Genomic DNA, 20834 nt, shown 5'->3' with positions numbered 1-20834 from the left:
AAAATAATTGCTCATACCCTTTTCACAATTTTTAATAGACTGGAATAAGTCCATTAAGAAGTTAGAACCTAGGTATGTTAGCAGTGTGAGGACATTGAAGTGATTTTGTTGTTTTGATTTTCAGTTTAAGTAATTTATGATTTTGATCGAAGTTAGTACTTGAAACTCCCATTCACTCACTGTGCTGTTCTCCTGTCAATTGCATGTAAATTTCTCTTCCTTTTAGGAATTGTGTTTGGCAGGAGCTCATTTCCTGTCCATGTTCCCCTGTTTGAAGTCTTTTGTAGCTGAAGACTTTTCCTGGGTGGTTCTCTCTGATTGCCTCTGGTCAGGTTTGTCCACCAAAACAGAAGGCTTTCTCCTCATCTATTAAAGACACAATATTCTTCCCACATGTCCTGGACCAGGGGACATTATTATTGTGTAGTGTGCATGATGAGAGTCTATGCACAGTACACACACAGCCGTTCTCCCTCTTCTTCCTTCCCTGAAGCTCACTCATGGATGGTCTTTTGCAGAGGATGGAGCCTAAATACATGGTGAGCTCAGTCTAAGGAAATGTTTCCTTGCTTGGCACTTGTGTATGGAATCAGTACACAATCACTTTGCAAGCTAAAAAACACCCGAGAACAAGCAACACTTTTTCCATGAAGCTGCAAGCTGCAGCCTCCTTGTGCTGTGCATATAAAGTACCAGTCCCGCCCACCCCTTCTTCCACATCAGAATCCAGCTTGGTCATGGGATTTCCTAAAAGCCCTTGAAGCTTCAACTGTGTCTTCCGTTCTTCTTGCTTGTTAAGACTTGGGTGTCTGAACTCTGCTATATTCCCTAGACCAATAAGCCCCTGGTGGATGCGTCAAATGTGATCTGTCTCTGCAGAAAACTAAAATCAGAAATGTGAGTCTACAGAAGACACAAGCAGCCCTTCTAAGTGAACATTTTCATCTTATACATTTATTTGAATACCTTGCACTGTTCAGTCCCTGAATGGTAAATATCAGAAGGGCTGTCTTTGAAGCTCTATGTTTGTCAAACCACAATAAGTATTTCTCCTTATTTTTTAGTTTATTTGGGAGTTGGTGTTTTTTCTTCCCACCACACCCAGCTGTGCCCAGATACTTGGGGCTTACTGTGCTCAGGAATCACTTCTGATGGTGCTGGGGAAATGTTATCAGGTCTGGGGCTGGGGGTGCTGCACACCCAGTGGTACACAGGGCTTACTCCTCACTCTGTTCTCAGGGATCACTTTGGCAGGGCTTGGGAGACATGTGGAGTGTTGAGCATGGGTAGACTATGTGAAAAGCCAGTAACCTCCCCACTGTGCTATGCCTCCAACCCTGGGTTTTCTTTCTTTCTTTCTTTCTTTCTTTCTTTCTTTCTTTCTTTCTTTCTTTCTTTCTTTCTTTCTTTCTTTCTTTCTTTCTTTCTTTCTTTCTTTCCTTCCTTCCTTCCTTCCTTCCTTCCTTTCTTTTCTTTCCCTCCCTCCCTCCCTGGGTTTTCTTTCTTTCTTTCTTTCTTTCTTTCTTTCTTTCTTTCTTTCTTTCTTTCTTTCTTTCTTTCTTTCTTTCTTTCTTTCTTTCTTTCTTTCTTTCTTTCTTTCTTTCTTTCTTTCTTTCTTTTCTTTCCCTCCCTCCCTCCCTCCCTTCCTTCCTTCCTTCCTGCCTTCCCTCCTTCCCTCCCTCCTTCCCTCCCTCACTCCCTCCCTCTCTCCTTCCCTCCCTCCTTCCCTCCCTTCTTCCTTCCCTTCTTCCCTCCCTCCCTCCCTTCCTTCCTTTGTGCTGAAGTAATGCCAGTCAAGTGGCTTTTGCTCTCTACCAATAGTCTTAGGCTAGATTGAATGACACAAGTGGATCCGTTTCACTATTAGTCAACTAATAATAAAGGGCATACTTACCTTGAGCAGTGATTTGAGGGACCAGAAAAAGAGAAATGTTCAGGTATTGAACACCTGAACATGCAGATCATTTGCCTCTATCAGTTGATTCTGCAGCACTTTCTGGGTGAGCAGACTGACACCGGCTTTCACAGGTAGTCGGGCATAGAACCCAAATCCACCTCTGCTGAGATCCTGGACATGGATGCCTCCCCAAACTCCTTTCTAGCTAGATCAGATGTCTGGTGTCCTTGAAGTGAGCAAAGTTAAGCTGTTCCTCCTCCCTTAAGGCACTGAAGTGGGTTTTGAGGCTCCAATTGGCTGTCTCAAAACCTGTCTCATAACCCCCCAAACTGGAAATATGATGTTATAATGATTTATGTAGAAGGGCCAAAGTAAGGAAAAGTGTATGTACTTATCTCTCCAGGGCTTATTCATGTCATTGAACATGGAACAAAGGTGTTTTGTTCTTTTTGTGGCAGGAGCTGATAGTCTGCAACTGCACTTAGTTAAACTCGGAGAAATGGACTAAATTTGAATGTTGCATTCAGGCCTAAGTAAATATAGGAAGTGGAGGAAAGGGAGAAAGGTGTAGTGGTTTAGAGAGCACCGGGTTAAAAAAGACCTACCCCTGCCAAGAGGGTAAGGAGAATCCAGACATTGGCATTTTACACTGAAATTAAATACAGGTACTATGGATCTGTAATCCGGGTAGGTGGAAAAAAGAAATGGAAAATCTCAAGGGCAATAAAAGCAAATGAGAAGTGAGTTAATGTTGTTGTTGTTATTGTTGTTGATTTGGATTCCAATTTGTGGGTGCAAGGCTTATTCCTGCCTCTGAGATCATGGATCACTTCTGGTGGACTTGAGGGACCTTATATGGTGCCAGGAATTGTAGCCGGGTCAGCCATGTGCAAGACAAGAACCCTACCTGCTAGATTATCGCTCTGGCCTGAAGTGAGGTGATTTTTGTATTGGATCTCTCTGGCAATTGTCAATGTTCTTTCTGAATGTTCTCTATTAGACAGGTGAAAAAAATCCAATTGTCAGTTATTGATGGCTTGAGCAAGGTCATTTTCTTGTAACAGAAACACAGTCAACTTGTGGGTGCCCAAAAATTCAACCCATTATGGTCACCAAATAGTATTTGGATTGCTTTTCCCTTGAGAAGCCAAGGTAGGGTCCTCTCTGCTTCTAAGATAAATATTCTTCCCTGTGTGACAAAAGGCCTTAGGATGCTGAATGATTTTAAAGAAAACTGTGCTTTACTTTTTTTTTTATCTATAACCAATTTTAAAGTTTCTCCTTTTGTTTTTATGTTTCAGCCATGAGACCCAAACAACTTGCTGGGACCATCCTAAAATGACAGAGCTCTACCAGTCTTTAGGTAAGGACTTGGCAGAAGACTGGGGATAAACTAGTTGGTAGTATACCTGTTGCCTAAATATATCACTAGGTGGCTCAAAAGGTTAATTCAAAAACTGATGATTGGCTGCTCTCTGACTTAAAATATATGTTCTAGGCCGGAGAGATAGCATGGAGGTAAGGCATTTGCCTTGCATGCAGAAGGACAGTGATTCGAATCCCAGCATCCTATATGGTCCCCCGAGCCTGCCAGGAGCCATTTCTGAGCATAGAGCTAGAAGTAACCCCTGAGCGCTGCCGGGTGTGACCCAAAAACCAAATATATATGTTCTAATGTTTAAATAATCCCTGAAGATTCAGTATAAACTGGGAAGGCCTATAAGTAGGTTTCTCTGATGTCCTAAAAGGAGAAAAAATTACTTACAATTGACAACATTTTCTCCCATCAGGAAAGAAAACTTTTTCAAATTGCTCTTATTGATTTATTCCTCATGAAACCAAGACCAAGATTATTTTTGCCAATGCATGAATTTTATGTAAAGGAATTTTCTAAGTCTCTCCAGTGCTCATAATTCCTATGCCTGTCAGATAATCATTGTGAACATTTAAATGATTTTCCTGTTATGGCTGCTTTTGTGTTTGTGTGAATCTGGCAGTTTTATGCTTCCTTTGTAGCCAGGGCATTTTGATAATAGATATTTAGCCTTCAAATCAGGAGACACGCCTATCTTTTTAATATTTGACAAGTCTACTCTATACCCTTTTGTATCTCTTGGGGTAGAATCTGAAATGTAATCTATATTATAATTTGTTTTTGTTATTTTTAAGTTAGTTATAGCTTTTTCACAATGAAAAAATTCTAGCACTTTTAAGAGTAAATGTTTACAAACTTTGGATGTAAAAATTATGTGACAGAGCCCATGGAAATCAGGGTACTTTTGTATAAATTCTGTGTACATATATGTATAGAGGGTGTGTGTGGCTATTACCTTTTACTCATAGGTTCCCTCGGGATAATGAATCGCAGTAAAGGAGACATAAGGATTGTGCTTAAGGAGATATTTCCCCACAGAACAGTTTTCTTAAACTTTTCTAATTAGAAATGTTAGCAATTTCTTCTACAAAACAGAAAATAGAATCATTTTTATGAACAGGAAGTCATGTACAATTCTACTATCCAGAGATACCAAGTACATTTCAAATCGTATTTTATTTCATAGCTATGAGTGTTTAAGTGTGTCCTACACATGGACACAACTACCTTTAAAAGCTTAAAGAAAATCAGAGTCAGCTCATATTCCAGTGCGACATCTTCAGCTCCTTCAGAATGTCTCTGGCTTTCAATGCTGCATTGTTTAGACCAAAGGTGGAGACTTAGCATGGTTATCTTTTGGCAAAGGTGAGCGTGAAGGACTTTATCTGCAGTGGGCAGTGGCTGTGCTGAGTGTCCTAGCCCAGTACTCTTAGCACTTGAAATTTTCCTATAGAATTGAAAAATACATCAATAAAGAGCTAATCTAAATTAGTCCATGGGCTTCCTGATCATAAATTTCAGTTACACAAACTCAGTCTCTTTATAACCTTTTCTACCAGGATCACAGTATCCTGGTTAGAAATATTTTTAACTCTGGTTAGAAAAAATTTACTTTCACTTACAAGAAATATTAGAATTAGTGCTTGTTCATTTTGGAAGGTTAAAATGTTGATAAAAATAATGGATGAAAATGAACCAATTCATTGATTAAAGGATATAATCTTTTAGAGTTAACTGATATTTAATAATCTAGTAGTTAGCTTCGTATTTTTTTGCATACATTATCACCAAAGTTGGAGCATTCTATCAGCCACTTTTTCCACCTTATGGTAATGAAGCATGGCCATATTTCCATTTCATTGCATGTATTCTCTGCTGGCTTGCTTATAATTACTCTTTAATGAGAAATCACAAACACAGTTGATGAAAAGCTAATTATGAACTATCAATGAATAGATATTTGCATCTTCAATAGGAATGAAATACACATTTTGTCATCCTATTTCTTAGGTTTTTTTCATGAGTCTGAATGTAATGGTAAATTCAAGACTGACACAGTGGTGTGTGACCTTGGGCAAATCACCTGACTTTTGCAAGATAATGGAGTTTTACAATTGTGGAGGAATTTAGAGCTATTTCATAACAAACATTTTCTTTTCTTTTTTTTTTTAAATTTGGGCCACACCCAGGCAGTGCTCGGGGGTTACTTCTGACTCTTCACCCAGGAATTACTCCTGGTGGTGCTTGGGATTGGACCTGGGTTGGCTACATGTAAGGCGAACACCTTACTCACAGTACTTTATCTTCAACTCCATAGCACACCTTTTCTTTCAGGCAATCAACTTATTTGAGACTATTAAGATGTAATAAAATGCAACCATCATAATTATGTGTTCAATTCTAACCCCTTTCTGAGTCTATTCCTTACGCTCCTAGAATGAAACATCTTGGAAGTGAATTAGATGTTCAACTATGGTTTTCAGCTTTCGGAGTGGATATTTTCTGTATTGGTTATGATTATTTGAGCTACTTTATTCAAATTGTGATTCATTGGAATGCTTATTGATTGAAAGTCTATTATATGCCCTGTATGTGAAACATGCAAAAATCATCATATATGATGGGTGGTATGATGGATACATATTTCACAGGGCTACGAAGTCAGGTACAGAAAACCATTTATTGGGGTTCACAACCATATGGCACCACGTTACTATTTGTCTTGTATTGTCTTTCATTGATTTGTCTGAATTTTGTAAAATATGCCCAAATAGGTTAGTGTGCATCTGCTACAAATAGATGTGAATTGATAGCCTTTCCTGGGATAGACAGTTGCTTGATGATATTTCTGGAATAAACCATTGTGCTTCTAGAAATAGCCTGGTGGGTTCCTAGACAGCAGAAATTCTCTTTTACCATTGCCAGGCGCACATAGAATGATTGATATAATTTATTCTATATCTACATTCCAATGTGATAACTTACAAAATTAAGTACCATTACTGCCATTCTTATTCCCTAAAGTAATTTAAAGTAAAGATATAAGCATAAGCTAACTAGAAAGAATAATTATCATATTTAATTTTTTTTACAAAAGAAATATTCTCTTAGGTTCATTTGTTTGCCTATCTAGGTCCCTTCAGTGACCCTCTTTCTGTTTCCATGGTCAGAAAACCATGGTGCTTCAAAGCCAAAAACATTTTTTTGAAAGAAATGACATAGTGAACTTGATTGTTAATTGATGTAAGGCTTGGATATTATGTGCCATGTTAATATTAGAGCTCTCTAGTTGATGAAATTCTGAGTAAAATTTTCACATCCTCCCTTTGATTTTCTATAGAGACCTTGGTATTGTGTATAATTAGATATTTAGCACAAACTTTTATTCTTCAAAGAATTCTTGTCCATTTAAAAATATATATCATTGACAATGTTATTTATTTATTTTAAAATTTACTTTGAAGTTTAGGACCACTTCTGACAGTGCTCAGGGACTTTTTTTTTAACTCCTCCGGAGAGAATTGAGATGCTGCTGAAGGATCATATGTATTTCTAAGGCTTGAACTGGGGTCATCTGCATATAAGGCATGAACCTTGCCTTCTGTACTATGTCTCTGATCCCCTAACCTCATTCTTCAACCCCATTACTTCATTCATCAACCAATAAGAACCTACAGAAATAATAGCTAAACGTACACACCCCTAATGTCCAAATCAAACTTAAATGTGCACATACAGTATTTATGTTAAAGTGCTTTGAGTCTAGAGACTTTGTTGGGTAAATCAAAACACACAGAAATCACTTCATACATTTTAGTCTTAAGTGCTCACACAAAGCAGAATTAAACTTTAGTAGTAAAATTATCTTGTGATTAAAAAACAATTCATTTCACATTATTCTTGACACTGACAAAACTGACAAAACAAAGCTTGTGCCTTCATCAGATTTTTAAATATATTTGTGCCTGGCCTCTATCTTCAGTTTTTTGACCTCCTCAAAAACTGCTAAATTTTGAGGAAAAAGAACCACTAGTTATGCTTCCACATAAGCACAAAACAAGGCCTAGTGAAGAAATCATTTCAGTGTTTACAATGATGACCTGACAGTCTTCAGGAATTTTAGTATCAGAAGATTTTCAGAATTGTTTTTACACAACATTTGGAAAAATCATGCTCTTGTTTTCAGCAGAAATCAGTAGCAATGCCTTAATAACTTTTTCCTTTCAGTAATTTTCCTGAAAAATACTACCCTCATTGTAACGAGGAAAGTTAAAAACATTATAAGCAAATGTTCAGGACCAACAAGAGAGCTCAAAGGGTTGAGTGCATGTTTTGCAGTCTGGAGAACCGGCCCTCCTGAGTCCCTGGCACTTCTGGGGATGATCTTAGGCCAGGGTAAGCCCTTAAGCACAATCAGATGGGTCACAAACCATTCCCCTCCCACTATTTCCTTGTCAGTCTGTATGTATGGTGCCAGAGGTCTGACCCAAGGCTTCTCCCGAGGCTTCTGGCCCATGAGCCATATCCCTAGGAACTACATAACTATTTTTATGTGGGTCTTGGTTTCCTTATCTTTAAAATGAAGCTATTGGACGAAAATGTCTGCAAGAATTTTGTTTTTCTCTTATCTTAGGCTCAGAGTGGGGCACGTTGTTTCCCAAACTTACTGTGATTATGATTTTTCAAGTGCCTTTCGGCTGACTCTGCAAACACAAATAGATTTCTAAAGAATTAATCATCCCTAGATTTTGAATGTTCATTCTAGGAAAATAAACAAGAAGATCCTGCCTCTATCCATGTCTTACAGGTAGAATGAGGTAAACTGTTAGTGAAGGGGGAGGCACTATGATATTTCCCCTCAGAGATCCATTTTTCTCTGAGAAGGCATATTTTTCATGAATTCTTACAACCATATTCTCAATTCATGAGGTAAACCAGGTTTCTATGAATGTTTTAACAAATGCAAAATACAAAGATTGTTGTTCTTGGTGATTTAAAATTTATCTCTTCAAGTCATTTGCAAAATCAGTAGATGTTAGGTAGTAATGTGCTCTGGAATTTATTTTGAAATACTAATAAAGTATTGATTTATGGAAGCACCGCTATATGATTAAGAGCCTGTCCTTTCCTCACAATTTATTCCTAGATTCTTAAGTTCATCACTGAAATTTTAAACATTTAAATACCCCTTTCACAGCCTACATACCCACCTATACGCATTGCTTAAAAATACTTTTAAGAGTATTTTTAATCTTCGTAATTGGGGAGTTATTGATTATTAGTACATAAAGACGATTTTTAATTTTTGTTTTTGGGTCATACCCAGCGATGCTCAGGGGTTACTCCTGGCTCTGAACTCAGAAATTGCTCCTGGAAGGCTGTGGGGACCATATAGGATGCCGTGAATCAAACCAGAATCTGTCCAGGGTTGGCCGTGTGCAAGGCAAATGCCCTACTGCTGTGCTATCACTCCAGCCCCCAAAAGACCAATTTTTAATTAAAATTTCAATTATTGGGAATTGGAAGGAGAAGGAACAAGTAGTTTCTATGGTATTGATTGATTGTGGTAGAAGGTATCATACCCAGGGCCCTAAACGTGCAAAGCAAGGATCTTCTGCTGAACTATTTCCCAGGTAATAGAATCTTTCTGTGGGGTCAGAAATAGCTCAATGAGATGAGCACATGCTTTGTATTTGGGAAACCCAGATTTTATCCCCAGCATTCTAGGGCTTCCCAAATAATATCAGATGTGACCCCAAAAGAAACAAGTAAAGATATATGTTTCCTTACATGGTTCCTTTCTGCAGTGATATCCGTAGTAGACACTGTAATAGGGGCCACACAGCAACACTAACATCAAGAAAATTAATCATCACAAGATTAGCTGATGTTATTTCAAACATTTCCCTACAACCTCTTTGCCATATGAGCAGAAAGTACTAATAATCCACATTGCTTTTTATATCCTGAGAACCCTAGAGCACTCAGTTTTCCTCACAGAGCACTGACTCCCTTTACCTGTCCTTGCTACCTTCAGACGTTTCTAGCTTCTCTTTTTTACCTGTTATCCAGGTTTGGCATCCAAATCCCTATATTTTTATGTGAGGTAAAAATCTTCTTTGAAACATACTCAGAAATATTTGAGGAATTATTGGGAACAGTGATTTTAAATGCCTTGGCAGTTGAAGGACACTTATCATACATGGCCCCACACCTCGTGTCTTTTGCCTGAGAATAGTTGAAGAATTTTAGAATGAGGTCTTGATATTTGGGACTCATGCAGGCATGGGGAACCTTTGTTCTGCCAAGGGCCATTTGGATATTTCCAACATCATTTTTGGACCAACAGCTGACAAGAAGCACAAGTGTCTGACCTGGTATGGACGCAGACCATATCTCAGGATTTCCCAGGCCCTACATGGACCACCAGCTGCACCTTCCCCACCACTCGGAAGGTTTGAGGCAGGGGTAGGGAGGGGAGTGCTTCATCAGCTCCATGAAAGCGCATTTAGATAATATTCACTCTTGAGGCTAAGAGCTCTTCAAGATATAAGAATATTATTATTAATAGGTAAAAGCAGCTGCCAAATTACAGTTAGGAATCCTGCCATAGAAGTGCTACACTTCTTTCTTCAGTGTGCCAAAGAGAAAGGGAAGGAACTAAACTGCCTCTCCATCTCTTTCCATTGGCTTTCTCCATTTCATTAAGTATTCCCTCCTGAGGATGCCCTCTATTAGGAACTATGTGATTCTGAATGGCTGTGAATTCCTTTTGCATTAGGAGTTTGCCCTAATGCTTTTCTCAGCATATTTTGCAAATGAAGCTGTTTGCAACTAAGTTATTCACTATTTAATGTGTTCCTTTTCTTCTCCTGTCCCTAGTTTCTTAACCATACCTGAATGTTCAAACCTCAACCTTTCTGCTTTGACCTATCACAATGCCTTGAGCTGAATTCAGAGTCCAGTTTGGGTGTAGTGTTGGCCTTGAACTCTTCTTTGATCTTTGATGTTTCTCTTACTAGTTTGAGAACTGGTCTTCCACCTCTTAGCATGTTTGATTTAACTCCTGGTTCAAATAATGCTTGGTCTTGTGAATACTATGTCCAACTCGATCCCCTTCCCATTTCTTTTCATTACCACAAGCCTAAAAGACAAGAAATACAAAATTATCACATTGATAATTATTGCACTTGTGTTTATGTAGTGCTTTAGAGTATGCAGTTTTTAGAGATCCCACTATTTAAATCTTACACAGCTATTTAAGAGGTAGATAACTGGCATTTGACCTGAATTTTCTTTAATTAATGTCACGTTCAGATATTTTGTCCTGACATTGCTTCCTGGTTTTGACTTAGAAAATAATGTTTCATTATCAGTGGATAGGCCAACTCTTGCCTGCTTTCAGTTTGGGCTAGAGCAGGACTTGATTTGACTTACGCATTCTGACATACGGTGGAAGATAAGGAACCAGTTCCAGAACGTACATTTATGGCTTCTTGTTTCCTGTTCTCAAAGGAATATTCGTTTTCCCCCAGCATGATTTATAAAACTGCTTTATCAGCATAATTAAGCTCTGGAATCTCAAATGACATTCTTTATTCCCTAGCTGACAAAGTTAGCATAGGAGATTTACACAGATTTGCAAAATAGAAGATGTAAGACATTAAGGCACTTAGAAATGTTCTTCCTTTACTTATATGAGCCTGCTTATCAAAGCAAAAAAAGTATTCTACTCTTTTAACTTGAGGCAGAATCAATTGATTTTCCCCATTTGCAAAATAAAAATGTCATTTTCAGATCAGTATTTATGGCATTTTCATGGAACAGTTTTTCTTGTTCAAGTAATTTGATTTAAAACTTCTAATCGAAGAACATAAATGACTAGATATTTCTGAATTGCATCTTCCAAAGCTTATTTCAGAAGGAACCTCAAAAGGAGTCTTTCTCAGACTGGCTGGTTTACGTTTTGAAAAAGCTGCCAAATTGTAGTTTACTTGGTCTAAATAAGAGGAGCATTAAGGTTACACCTGCAGCTGTGAGAAAAGTGCTGGATGTGTACAATTTGATGTAGCTGGGTCTGCAGAAGATGATTTTTTGCACACGAAGGAAAGGCATCTAAAAACTTGTCTGCTCTTATTCAGACATTTTCAATATTTCTTTTTTAAGCACACAAGTCTGATTACCTCTGTATGTCTCTTGGGAGCTGCAATTTTGCTGAAAGAGATTCAGAGCAGTCAGAACACATAAAATAGATAGTGAGTTTTTAAAGTCCGTACCCTCCATGGTAGTAATAAAATGGCCTAAAAATATTCTGAAAGGCTCTCATGACATAGTGGATGAATCATTATATCATTTATGAATTGGTATCCTGTGAAAAGATTTCAGGATTTGCCATTCCACGGTCTTGATCCCTTGCATAACTCCAGGGAACTCTGTGCCTCTTATAAATCAAAGTTTATATAACTGGAACAAATGCACATGTATGTGTGTGCATGTGCACATACATAGTACATATTCACATATTCTCATCAAGTATGAATTTTGGTAAGAAAGTGATTCATTATATATTTTGCTTTTTTGTCCTGTAAAGGAACTATGTGAGGTTTAAAGCCGTGCTTCCCAGAATGGTTAAGGGCAATGCTCTATTTTTTTTTTTGGTTTTTGGGCCACACCCGGCAGTGCTCAGGGGTTATTCCTGGCTGTCTGCTCAGAAATAGCTCCTGACAGGCATGAGGGACCATATGGGACACTGGGATTCGAACCAACCACCTTTGGTCCTGGATCGGCTGCTTGCAAGGCAAACGCCACTGTGCTATGTCTCCGGGCCCGCAATGCTCTATTTTAACATAGTGGATACCATAGACTTCAGCGGTCCTACTGAAGCTGATCCATATGCATCTCACAACATGAGTTTAGTAACATTGCCTGGTTTCTAGCTGAAATGCACACGTTGAGTGTACAGCATGTTGGGTGAGATGAATCCATTGATTACACATTGTGATATCATGGAATGTTAAGAGACTCTGAAAAATGGTACAGCATACTCTATTCTTGGAAGGAGTCATGTACTGTTGTAGAGCACTAAAATTTGAAAATATAAATGTAAACTCAAATCAAGTAGCCCTGAGCAGTACTCAATCGAAACCAAACAAAAACACTTGAAAAATAGTATTAATGGGATTTTATATTTTGCCTATTGAATCACATTCTAGACAGGTGGACATTTACTTTCCCATTTCACAGTCCTCAGCATTTAATTTGGAGGCCAAAACACTGCAATCATTTTCTTGCAGGAAAGGGCCAGGTCTTAAGTGGCAAGGTCACTTAATGCCTTTGTTCCTCATACAGTTAACTGTAAGATATGACAGGTGATCATTTTCAAATGCAGATTTGATTTCATACAGAATATAAAATGCAGTGTATTTTCTTTTTATACTGTGTACTGAATTCAGTGGGCAACCAATTCTATGGGACTTTACTATTGTCGCTTTGAACTCAGGCTATTATGATGTAGCAGCAGCAAAGTATTTCATTGCCTTTGAGACTGGTGAGATGCGGGTTTGAAATCAGATTCTGCTATCAGTTTTCCATGGCCAAAAGCAAAGGCAATAACAATTTTGAAGCACTGGCTGCTATTCTATTAAGCTGTTATCATGTTCTGTTCTTTGTGAATATGGTGGGAATTTGAGGTAATATATGCAAAATTACAAGATATGTGACATAATAATTTGCCAAGGAACTATATTCGCTATTAAGGATGATAATGAAGGACTATTATTATTAGTGTTACTATCATCATCCTGCGTGCCTTATTTAAAATCTGTTGATTTTCTGCGTTGAGAAACTGAAGTTTATCTCATGAATTTATGCCCAACTTTATGCCTTCAAGGAGACACTTAATTTTTCTAAAGTAGTTTGAGTCTTAACTAAGATATTAAGTTTTACCTAATCACAATTTATCCTGCGATAAAGTAGGCACTTAATTTTATATTTGCTTTTGCATTATTTTTTGGTGCTGGGTATCAAACACAGAACATTGCACAAGTGAGATCACAACCCCAGTGCCAAAACATAATTAAATTTTAAATGAAAATGATGAGAAAATTTCTAGTGTTTTTTTTTTTACCCTCATTTTAATTCCAAATATCTATGTAACTTTTGTTATATACACAGGCTATGTTTGTCTGTGCTTAGGAGCTATTCCTGGATCTGTACTTAGGATTGATCTCTGGTGGTGCTTTGTCGGGGCATATGTGGTTATAGGGTTCAAACTGGTACCACTTACTGCCTGCATTCTCTAGCACAATATATTTTAGATTTTTAATAATTTTGCTTTGTGGACCACACCCAATGGTGCTCAGTCTTACTACTGGATCTACACTTAGGAATCACTTCTGGCAGGCTTAGGGGACCATATGGGGGTGCTGGGAATCAAACCTTGGTCGGCTGCTGTACTACTGCTCCAGCACCAGCACCATATATTTTTAATAGAAAGCAGTATACATTATAGTATGTAACTTTCTCTTTTTCTTTGTCTTTAAGATCTTAAAAGTTTAAGTAAAATACAGAATCAAATAGGAATTGCATAAAAAATGACAGCAAAATATCCTTTAAAATTTATAAGCTAAAGGAAAGCAGGAAGCCTATAAAATAAGTGACTGCTCAGGAAATTGCCAGTTACAGCCCATGCCTAAGCAGTGAGGGCGATGGTTATAGTAGGGGAAGGGATAAGGGAATGGGTATAGAAGGAGGGGTGGATGAGCCCAACAGAAGTTTTACACAACATGTTAGAAATTCAGTTGCTAAGATTTTTTTTTGCTTAAACAATGAATCAACAAGGGTCCAGTCAGGAAATAACAATTCTAATTGATTTAGATAGAGGAAATTTAGTGCAGGAAATTGGTTACCTAATGATTGAAGAGCTAAGGAACCAAGTGGGCTAAAAAGATCCTTTGCTCTTCCTAGGGTTGTTGAGAGGTGATTTCAGAAGAACTTTAGAAGTCAGTGCCATTGGCTGGAGCTAGAAGCAGTGGTCAATTGAGAGACTGATAGAGTCCAAAAGGAGGCACAAATCTGCCTTAACTTTTGCTAAAGGCAGAGAACAAGTCATGCTTAGCCTGGCCCTCTCTTCTGACCTCTAGTCTTCTATTAGTGATTCCCATTGGCCACACTTGTTTGTCAGGAACCAGGATGTTATGATTCTCTATAATATAGAGCAGAGCAGAGAAAGGTCAGAGAAAGGATCAGAGACCAAAAACAAGTCCTAGAGACCTCATGGGTGCTGAGGTAGCAACTGTTTATGCCAATATATAAACACAAAGGCATTCTTAGGACTTAGAGTCTAAAGTAATTTAAATGAGGTATGGAACGGGTTCAAAGCAAACTTCCTAAAAACAAAGAAGAGGTAGCAATAAAGTTATCTGCACAGAAGTCCCAAACACCAAGTAACAATGACTTTGATTTTAATACTGTGTTGTCTACGAATATCTGTTTGGGGCCAGAGCAGTGGCGCAGTGCCAGGGCACTTACTTTGCATGCAGCTGACATAGGATGGACCACAGTTTGATTTCCCGCATTTCATATGGTTCCTCAAGCCAGGAGCAATTTCTGAGAGCAGAGCCAGAAGTAACCCCTGAGCATCACTGGGTGTGGCCCAAACAAACAAACAAAAAACGAAAACCAAACCAAACAAAAACAAAACTGGATGCCTGTGCTCAAGTCTTTCAAGGAAAACTAATTAATTAAAGCAGGGATTGTTTTCCTCATCTTTGTCACCAGTACTTGGTGTGTCAGAAGCTCTGAATAAATAAATATTCATTTTAATGCAACACAGTAAAAGAGAGTGTATTTACTGGGGAAGAGACAAGTACCACTCAAGAAGATGAAAAGATATAGATGGTGTTTTCCTAAGGCATATTATTAAACTGGTAAGATGGAACTCACTGGAAAAGTGGAGTTCTTTTCAAAAAGCCTCATAATAATAAATATGTAGGGAACAACAGTTAAGTTGTATATTTTATTGGAAATTTATTAGCTTAGCAAAACCAGATGAACTATTATTCTGAAATGAATTTTGTCCCAGAAGGAATAGCTAATTGATACTCAAGGAGGTAAGATGAGACCTTGGAAAAATGTGACACTATGGATCTGGAATTTAAATAACACAAAAGAGAAACACTGAACACAATTTGATGTGCTATAGCCTCATTTATTCACTACTTGACTCAATAAACATAAAAGAATGTGCCAAGTGTTGTGAATGTTAAGCTTTAGGACAATGGAATAACAAGAAGAACAGAAGAAATAGTTCAATGGACTGAGCACATGCTTTGAATACTGCAGGCCTGGCTTTGATCCCTGGTACTGAGTGGTTCCTTGAGCATTGCTGAGGCTATCCCCAAATAGAGCTGGGAGTAGTTCCTGAACACTGCTAGGTGTGGTTCACCAAAACAAAATAGTTAGGGCAAATAAGACTTATTAAAAGTAGAACATTTTAAAATTGTTTTACTTTTACATATATGTTCATTTTAGGAGCTCTTGAAATATTTTTAAAAAAGAAAAAATATTTCAAATATGAGGTCTAGGAGATAGCTCAAAATACTGGACTATGTGCTTAGGAAGGGGGGAGGTCCCTGGTTTTAGTCTCGTTAAGTGCTGCCAGGAGCAACAGCTGTATACTACCAGAAGTGACTGTTCAGTGCTCAGAAATGAACTGGGGGAGGGGTGGTTCAGGGATCAAACTCAGTACCTCAAAATGCTAGGCATGTGTTCTTCCCTTGAGCCATATCAATTGGAGAGCTCACTTTCACAGAATTAATTTTCTGTTTATCAGAAATAGTTTGTGACTAAGGAAGATTAAATTCATGATAAATTTATGGAAATAAATCTTGACAACTCTTGACTTTTATGACCAACAGCCTCTGAACTCAAAGCCAAATAAAGTGTTACCCTGCCTTTTGTCCAACAAGATACTTAGAGATATTTCAGAATAAAATTTCTGGTCAAAAATAGTCACTCGGAAAGTTGATGACTCAAACCTCTCATCTGATAAATGTACTGTATGAATTTATTTGAACAATTTTCTCCCACAAATATTTAAATAAATACAATTTCTTTTTCCAAATATTTATAGTCTCAGGAGACAAGGCAACTATCTTTGGAAACTTTCAATGCTGCAGAAAGATTTTTGTCCTTCACAAACATGTTTAGACAGAAACTCAACTTTGTGATAAATTTATATAATTTTCATCATACATTTTATGAAATGAAAAAAATCCACTTCTTCCTTCCCAATCCAGAAAGAGAATGACTATCATAGCATCTTTTGTCATCTCAAAACTGTGCTGAGAATTATGACATTGTTTTTAAGGGCCCATATTACACAGTCAAGGAGACTTATCTCTTCTTGTGTTGGTTTCTGTTCTGGCCCAGACCCAGTAAGGAGAATGAAGTGAGTAATTATTCCCACAGTTGTTTCCAGTTTTAATTACCATATTTGATTCCTAGAAGTATAATCTGTGAGTCAAGGGTATTAATATTTTTTTAGTTTCTTTGTTTGAAACTGAAGCTCTGAGAGAAGGTTGTGCCCGTTTATGCACTGAGTACTTGAACCCCGCCTTCGCCAAGGAAAGTTATTTTCACTGTTGAGGTTGTAAGAGGGAAATTAAAACATCCCATTATTTGCACAAGCTATTGAGTTGCTTGTGATCATGTGCATTTTCTATATTTTTTATGAATGTTTTCTTTCCAACACTTACTAAACAAATTTTCTTCAGTTTCCTCACATCCATTTATTTTCTATCTACCAAGCCTTGAGCTGCAAGTGGTTATTTTTTCAGTTATGGGTTGTGGAGAAAAGTTGCTTCCTGCCATTTGAGAGATAGAAACTATAAGTATGGACAGTTTAATGTTAATGTCCAGCAGAGCATTGGTTTTGCCACCGCTATAAGTCTGGAATACTAAGAATATTTTAGATCCTTCTCTTGAGTTTCATACAAAAAACCCCACGTGATTCATGTCCATCTCCCAAGCTGGTGTGAGCACAGACATATAGTTGACCTGAAGATACAGTACCAATTCTTGTGAGAGGAAAGGGCAGACAACAAGCACTATTGTATCTAATAGGAGAATGTTTTAACTTCTAAGTTCTTTCAATTTTGGAACTCAAAACATAATACTTATTATTGGTATCAATATTTATTAAGCCAAGATATATATTTTTTGATATTTCTAGGCAAAATTAAATGTTAGAAATTCAAGACCAAAAAAAAAAAAGAAATTGAAGACCATCTAAGCACACACAGTTGTCTTATCACTGCTTGATTCATATTCATCTTATCACTGATTGCCACTTTTCTACTTGTGGTATATGGATTCTAGAAATTCAGCCTCACAAAATACTTATTTTTTGGTGAATGAAAATTGACATATGTGAGTCAGTTAATAAATACCATATGACTACTTTAATTTTCTCAAGATCAAATGATTGGTACCTAATATAGTTAGAGCTATATCGATTAGAATCATTGAGAAGACATTTATAGAATAGAGCAAAACATTGCTTGGGAAGGAATTTTTAAATAGGCAAACTCATATGGAAGATATTAAACATAGTGAAGCAGCATAAGGAAAGGTATGTTTAAGAGAATAACTAATCCATTTGAGGTCGTTACAGACATTATTCTGTGAAAATCTACTCCAAGTTTTTTTTATAAGAAAAACCTGATTTAGTGCCATTAAATAAAGACTGAATTGTGTGCCTTAAATTATAGAATGGGAAATTTAAATATCATTTGATTGTTAATGAGAAAACATTCTTGACTTCTCAGAAGAGAGAGAAAATCATGTCTGCATGCTGTTTTTAGGAGGAAGAATTTGATGGGCTGATTTAAAGATGTTGAGAGAGAGGGAGAGAGAGAGGAGAATTTGTGGTTTTATTTTGCTTTGTGTCAGTCAAGTTGATGATGAAGAGTCTTAGGCGCCATGGGAGAAGAAAACAGTAGAATTGCTTGAAAGTAATAACAGATTAGATTGATTTTTAAGGAAAAGAGTTGTAAGATGCCTATTATTTTCAGCCTCAATGACCCAGAAAATGGTAATACCATTGAATAGAAAGAGGAAATTGCAAATTGATGAGGGCAAGAAGGAAACACTGAAAAAAAGTAATAGAGCTGAATCTTACTGATATGTATATGTATAGGTATATATAGTCAGTCCTTTTGTAGAAATATATTTTACTAAATAATTTTTAGTGTGACCAACGTCAATTATAAATATTTCACAGTAATACAGGTATATAGTACAGGTATATAGTGACATTGATTTAGGGGTATTCTAACCACCAGTGTTGCCTCCCTCCACCCCTGTTCCCAGCATCTCCTTCCTTTGCCCCCCAGACTGCTAGTATAACTGGTGCCCTCTGTGTATGGCTTGTAAATTAGGTATCGATTCTGTTGTCGTTGACTTTGGGTTTGGTGTTTAAGTCTGATCATTTTTTATTTCTACTCCATGTTCATAGGACTGTTTGGTCCTGGTAATATCTATTCTATTTTACCTCAATTTATGAGGCAGAGCAAAATGATCCAAGTTATGTGCCTCTGTTTGAAAAAAAGAAAAGAATAAAATAAAAGAGAAAAACAAAAATCAAGCAAACAAACAAAAACCAGGAGGAGCCCATCTAGAGGTTATATATATAATATATATTATATATCAATTTAAAAGAATAAAGGGAAAGAAGCATAAAGACATAACAAAACCACAAAAAAGAACACTACAACTACAACAACAACCAAAAACAAAACAAAAGAAAAGAAACAAAAATCAAACAGAAAACCAAAACCAGCAAGTACAAAAAAAGCACCACAGCAACAAATAAAACAGCCAACCACGAGAATAAAAAAAAAAAAGAAAGAAAAAATAAAAAATGAAGGAGGGCTGGTGTGGCAAGGTTTTAGGTTTTTTGCTGCTGCTGCTGCTTCTTCCTCCTCCTCCTCCTCCTCCACCTCCTCCTCCTTCTCCTTCTCCTCCTTCTCCTCCTCCTCCTCCTCCTCCTCTTCCTCCTCCTCTTCCTCCTCCTTCTTCTTGCATAGGTACTGTAAGTATTGGGGAAATTAGAAAGGGAATTCCCTTGGCCTAAGAGATACAGGGTTTCTCTGCCCTTGAAGCATACTGTCATGGGATTAACTACAGACTCTGTACACAATCATTTTCACACCCCAAAATCTTTTTATGGTGCCAGAAAACTTTCCACTCAATTGTGGATGATGAAATCAGGCCTCTGTAACTAGAGATCTTGGTATTTGCACAGATCATAGTTGTTTTGTTTTGGGGGGGTGGGGTTGAGTTTTGGGTCACACCTGGCAGTGCTCAGGGTTACTCCTGGCTCTACACTCAGAAACCGCTCCTGGCAAGCTCAGGGGACCATATGGGATGCCGGGATTTGAACCACTGTCCTTCTGCATGCAAGACAAATGCCCTACATCCATGCTGTCTCTCTGGCCCTTGTACATGTCATGAACATGAAGCCTAGGATAGCGTCTTTCTTTACAGTTCTAGAATTTTTGTTCTATTACTGTTGTTGTAATCAGTCTTCTGTAATTGTTGGTCTTGTTTTTTGCACAGATTCTAGAAGGAAGCCTAGGATGGAGTCTTTCATTATGTTTCCAGAAGTTCTGCTCAGTTGCTGTTGTTAAAGTCAGACCTCTGGAATTAGAGATCTTGGTTATTGTAAAAATCCTAAGCCAAAACCTAGGCTAGGGTCTTTTTTATTGGTCCCAAGATAAGTATGCCCAGGCATGGTTGTCAAAGTCAGTCTTCTGTAGTTAGCGATCTTGGTTTTTGCATCAAAGGAGGCAAATGGATCAAAGGATGACATGTTTTCTGATTTCATCTTAACTGGTATGTGATTAGATAGGACAACCTTTTCTTAGATCAAGTTGTTGCTGTTTCCCCATTGTCATGATGTCATATCAAAATTGGTGCAATGTAGAAATATATTTTGAAGACTAAAGACATAGTAATTGGGTAGGTACTTGCCTTTTAGGCAGTCCACCTAGTTTCATCCCCAGCATCACATGTGGTCCCCTGAACCTTTCCTGAAGTGATGCCTGGGCACAGAACCAGGAGTATACCCTGAACACTATCAGGTGTGGCCCCCAAAGAAAAAAGGTCAGCTCATAAGATATATAGTTATATATAAATGTATAATAACGTAATTCCTATTAATTTTCTCGAAGCTCCCTGAAGTGCATATCTCCATATGAAACTCAAAACAAAAATAGACACACTGCTCACATAACCTTGTTGGAAAGTAAATACACTTTGAACTCTTAAAACAGTGATTTAGCCCCTGAGCTAAACTTTGTTTCTGGGAAGTGGTAGTGGCATTTTGAAACTGGAAATATCCTTAAGGCATTTGGAAAAGGAACTAAAGAAATATTTCAGGATCATCAACATAAAGAAAGATTCCTTGTATTTTTATTGAGCTTTAGATTGGAAATACTGGTTGCAGAAAAGGTTCCTAACTTTTCTGAACAAGTATATATTCTGGATATAGCTCTCTTA

General features: G+C 37.5%; 1 protein-coding gene across 6 annotated transcripts in view; it reads left to right on the top strand.

Moving 5' to 3' along the window:
- DMD (dystrophin) overlaps nucleotides 1-20834 on the top strand; it is a 2686579-nt gene that overhangs the window by 2523555 nt on the left and 142190 nt on the right. For all 6 annotated transcript variants that reach the window (XM_049766734.1, XM_049766732.1, XM_049766737.1 and 3 more), the window contains one exon: nucleotides 3199-3260. In XM_049766734.1, the coding sequence (XP_049622691.1) occupies nucleotides 3199-3260 (62 nt within the window). The remainder of the gene's footprint in view (nucleotides 1-3198; nucleotides 3261-20834) is intronic.

This window comes from Suncus etruscus, chromosome X (genome assembly GCF_024139225.1).
Source record: "Suncus etruscus isolate mSunEtr1 chromosome X, mSunEtr1.pri.cur, whole genome shotgun sequence".
Taxonomy (NCBI): domain Eukaryota; kingdom Metazoa; phylum Chordata; class Mammalia; order Eulipotyphla; family Soricidae; genus Suncus; species Suncus etruscus.
The sequence above is the reverse complement of the archived record's forward strand: the minus strand, read 5'-3'. Positions and strand labels throughout refer to the sequence as shown.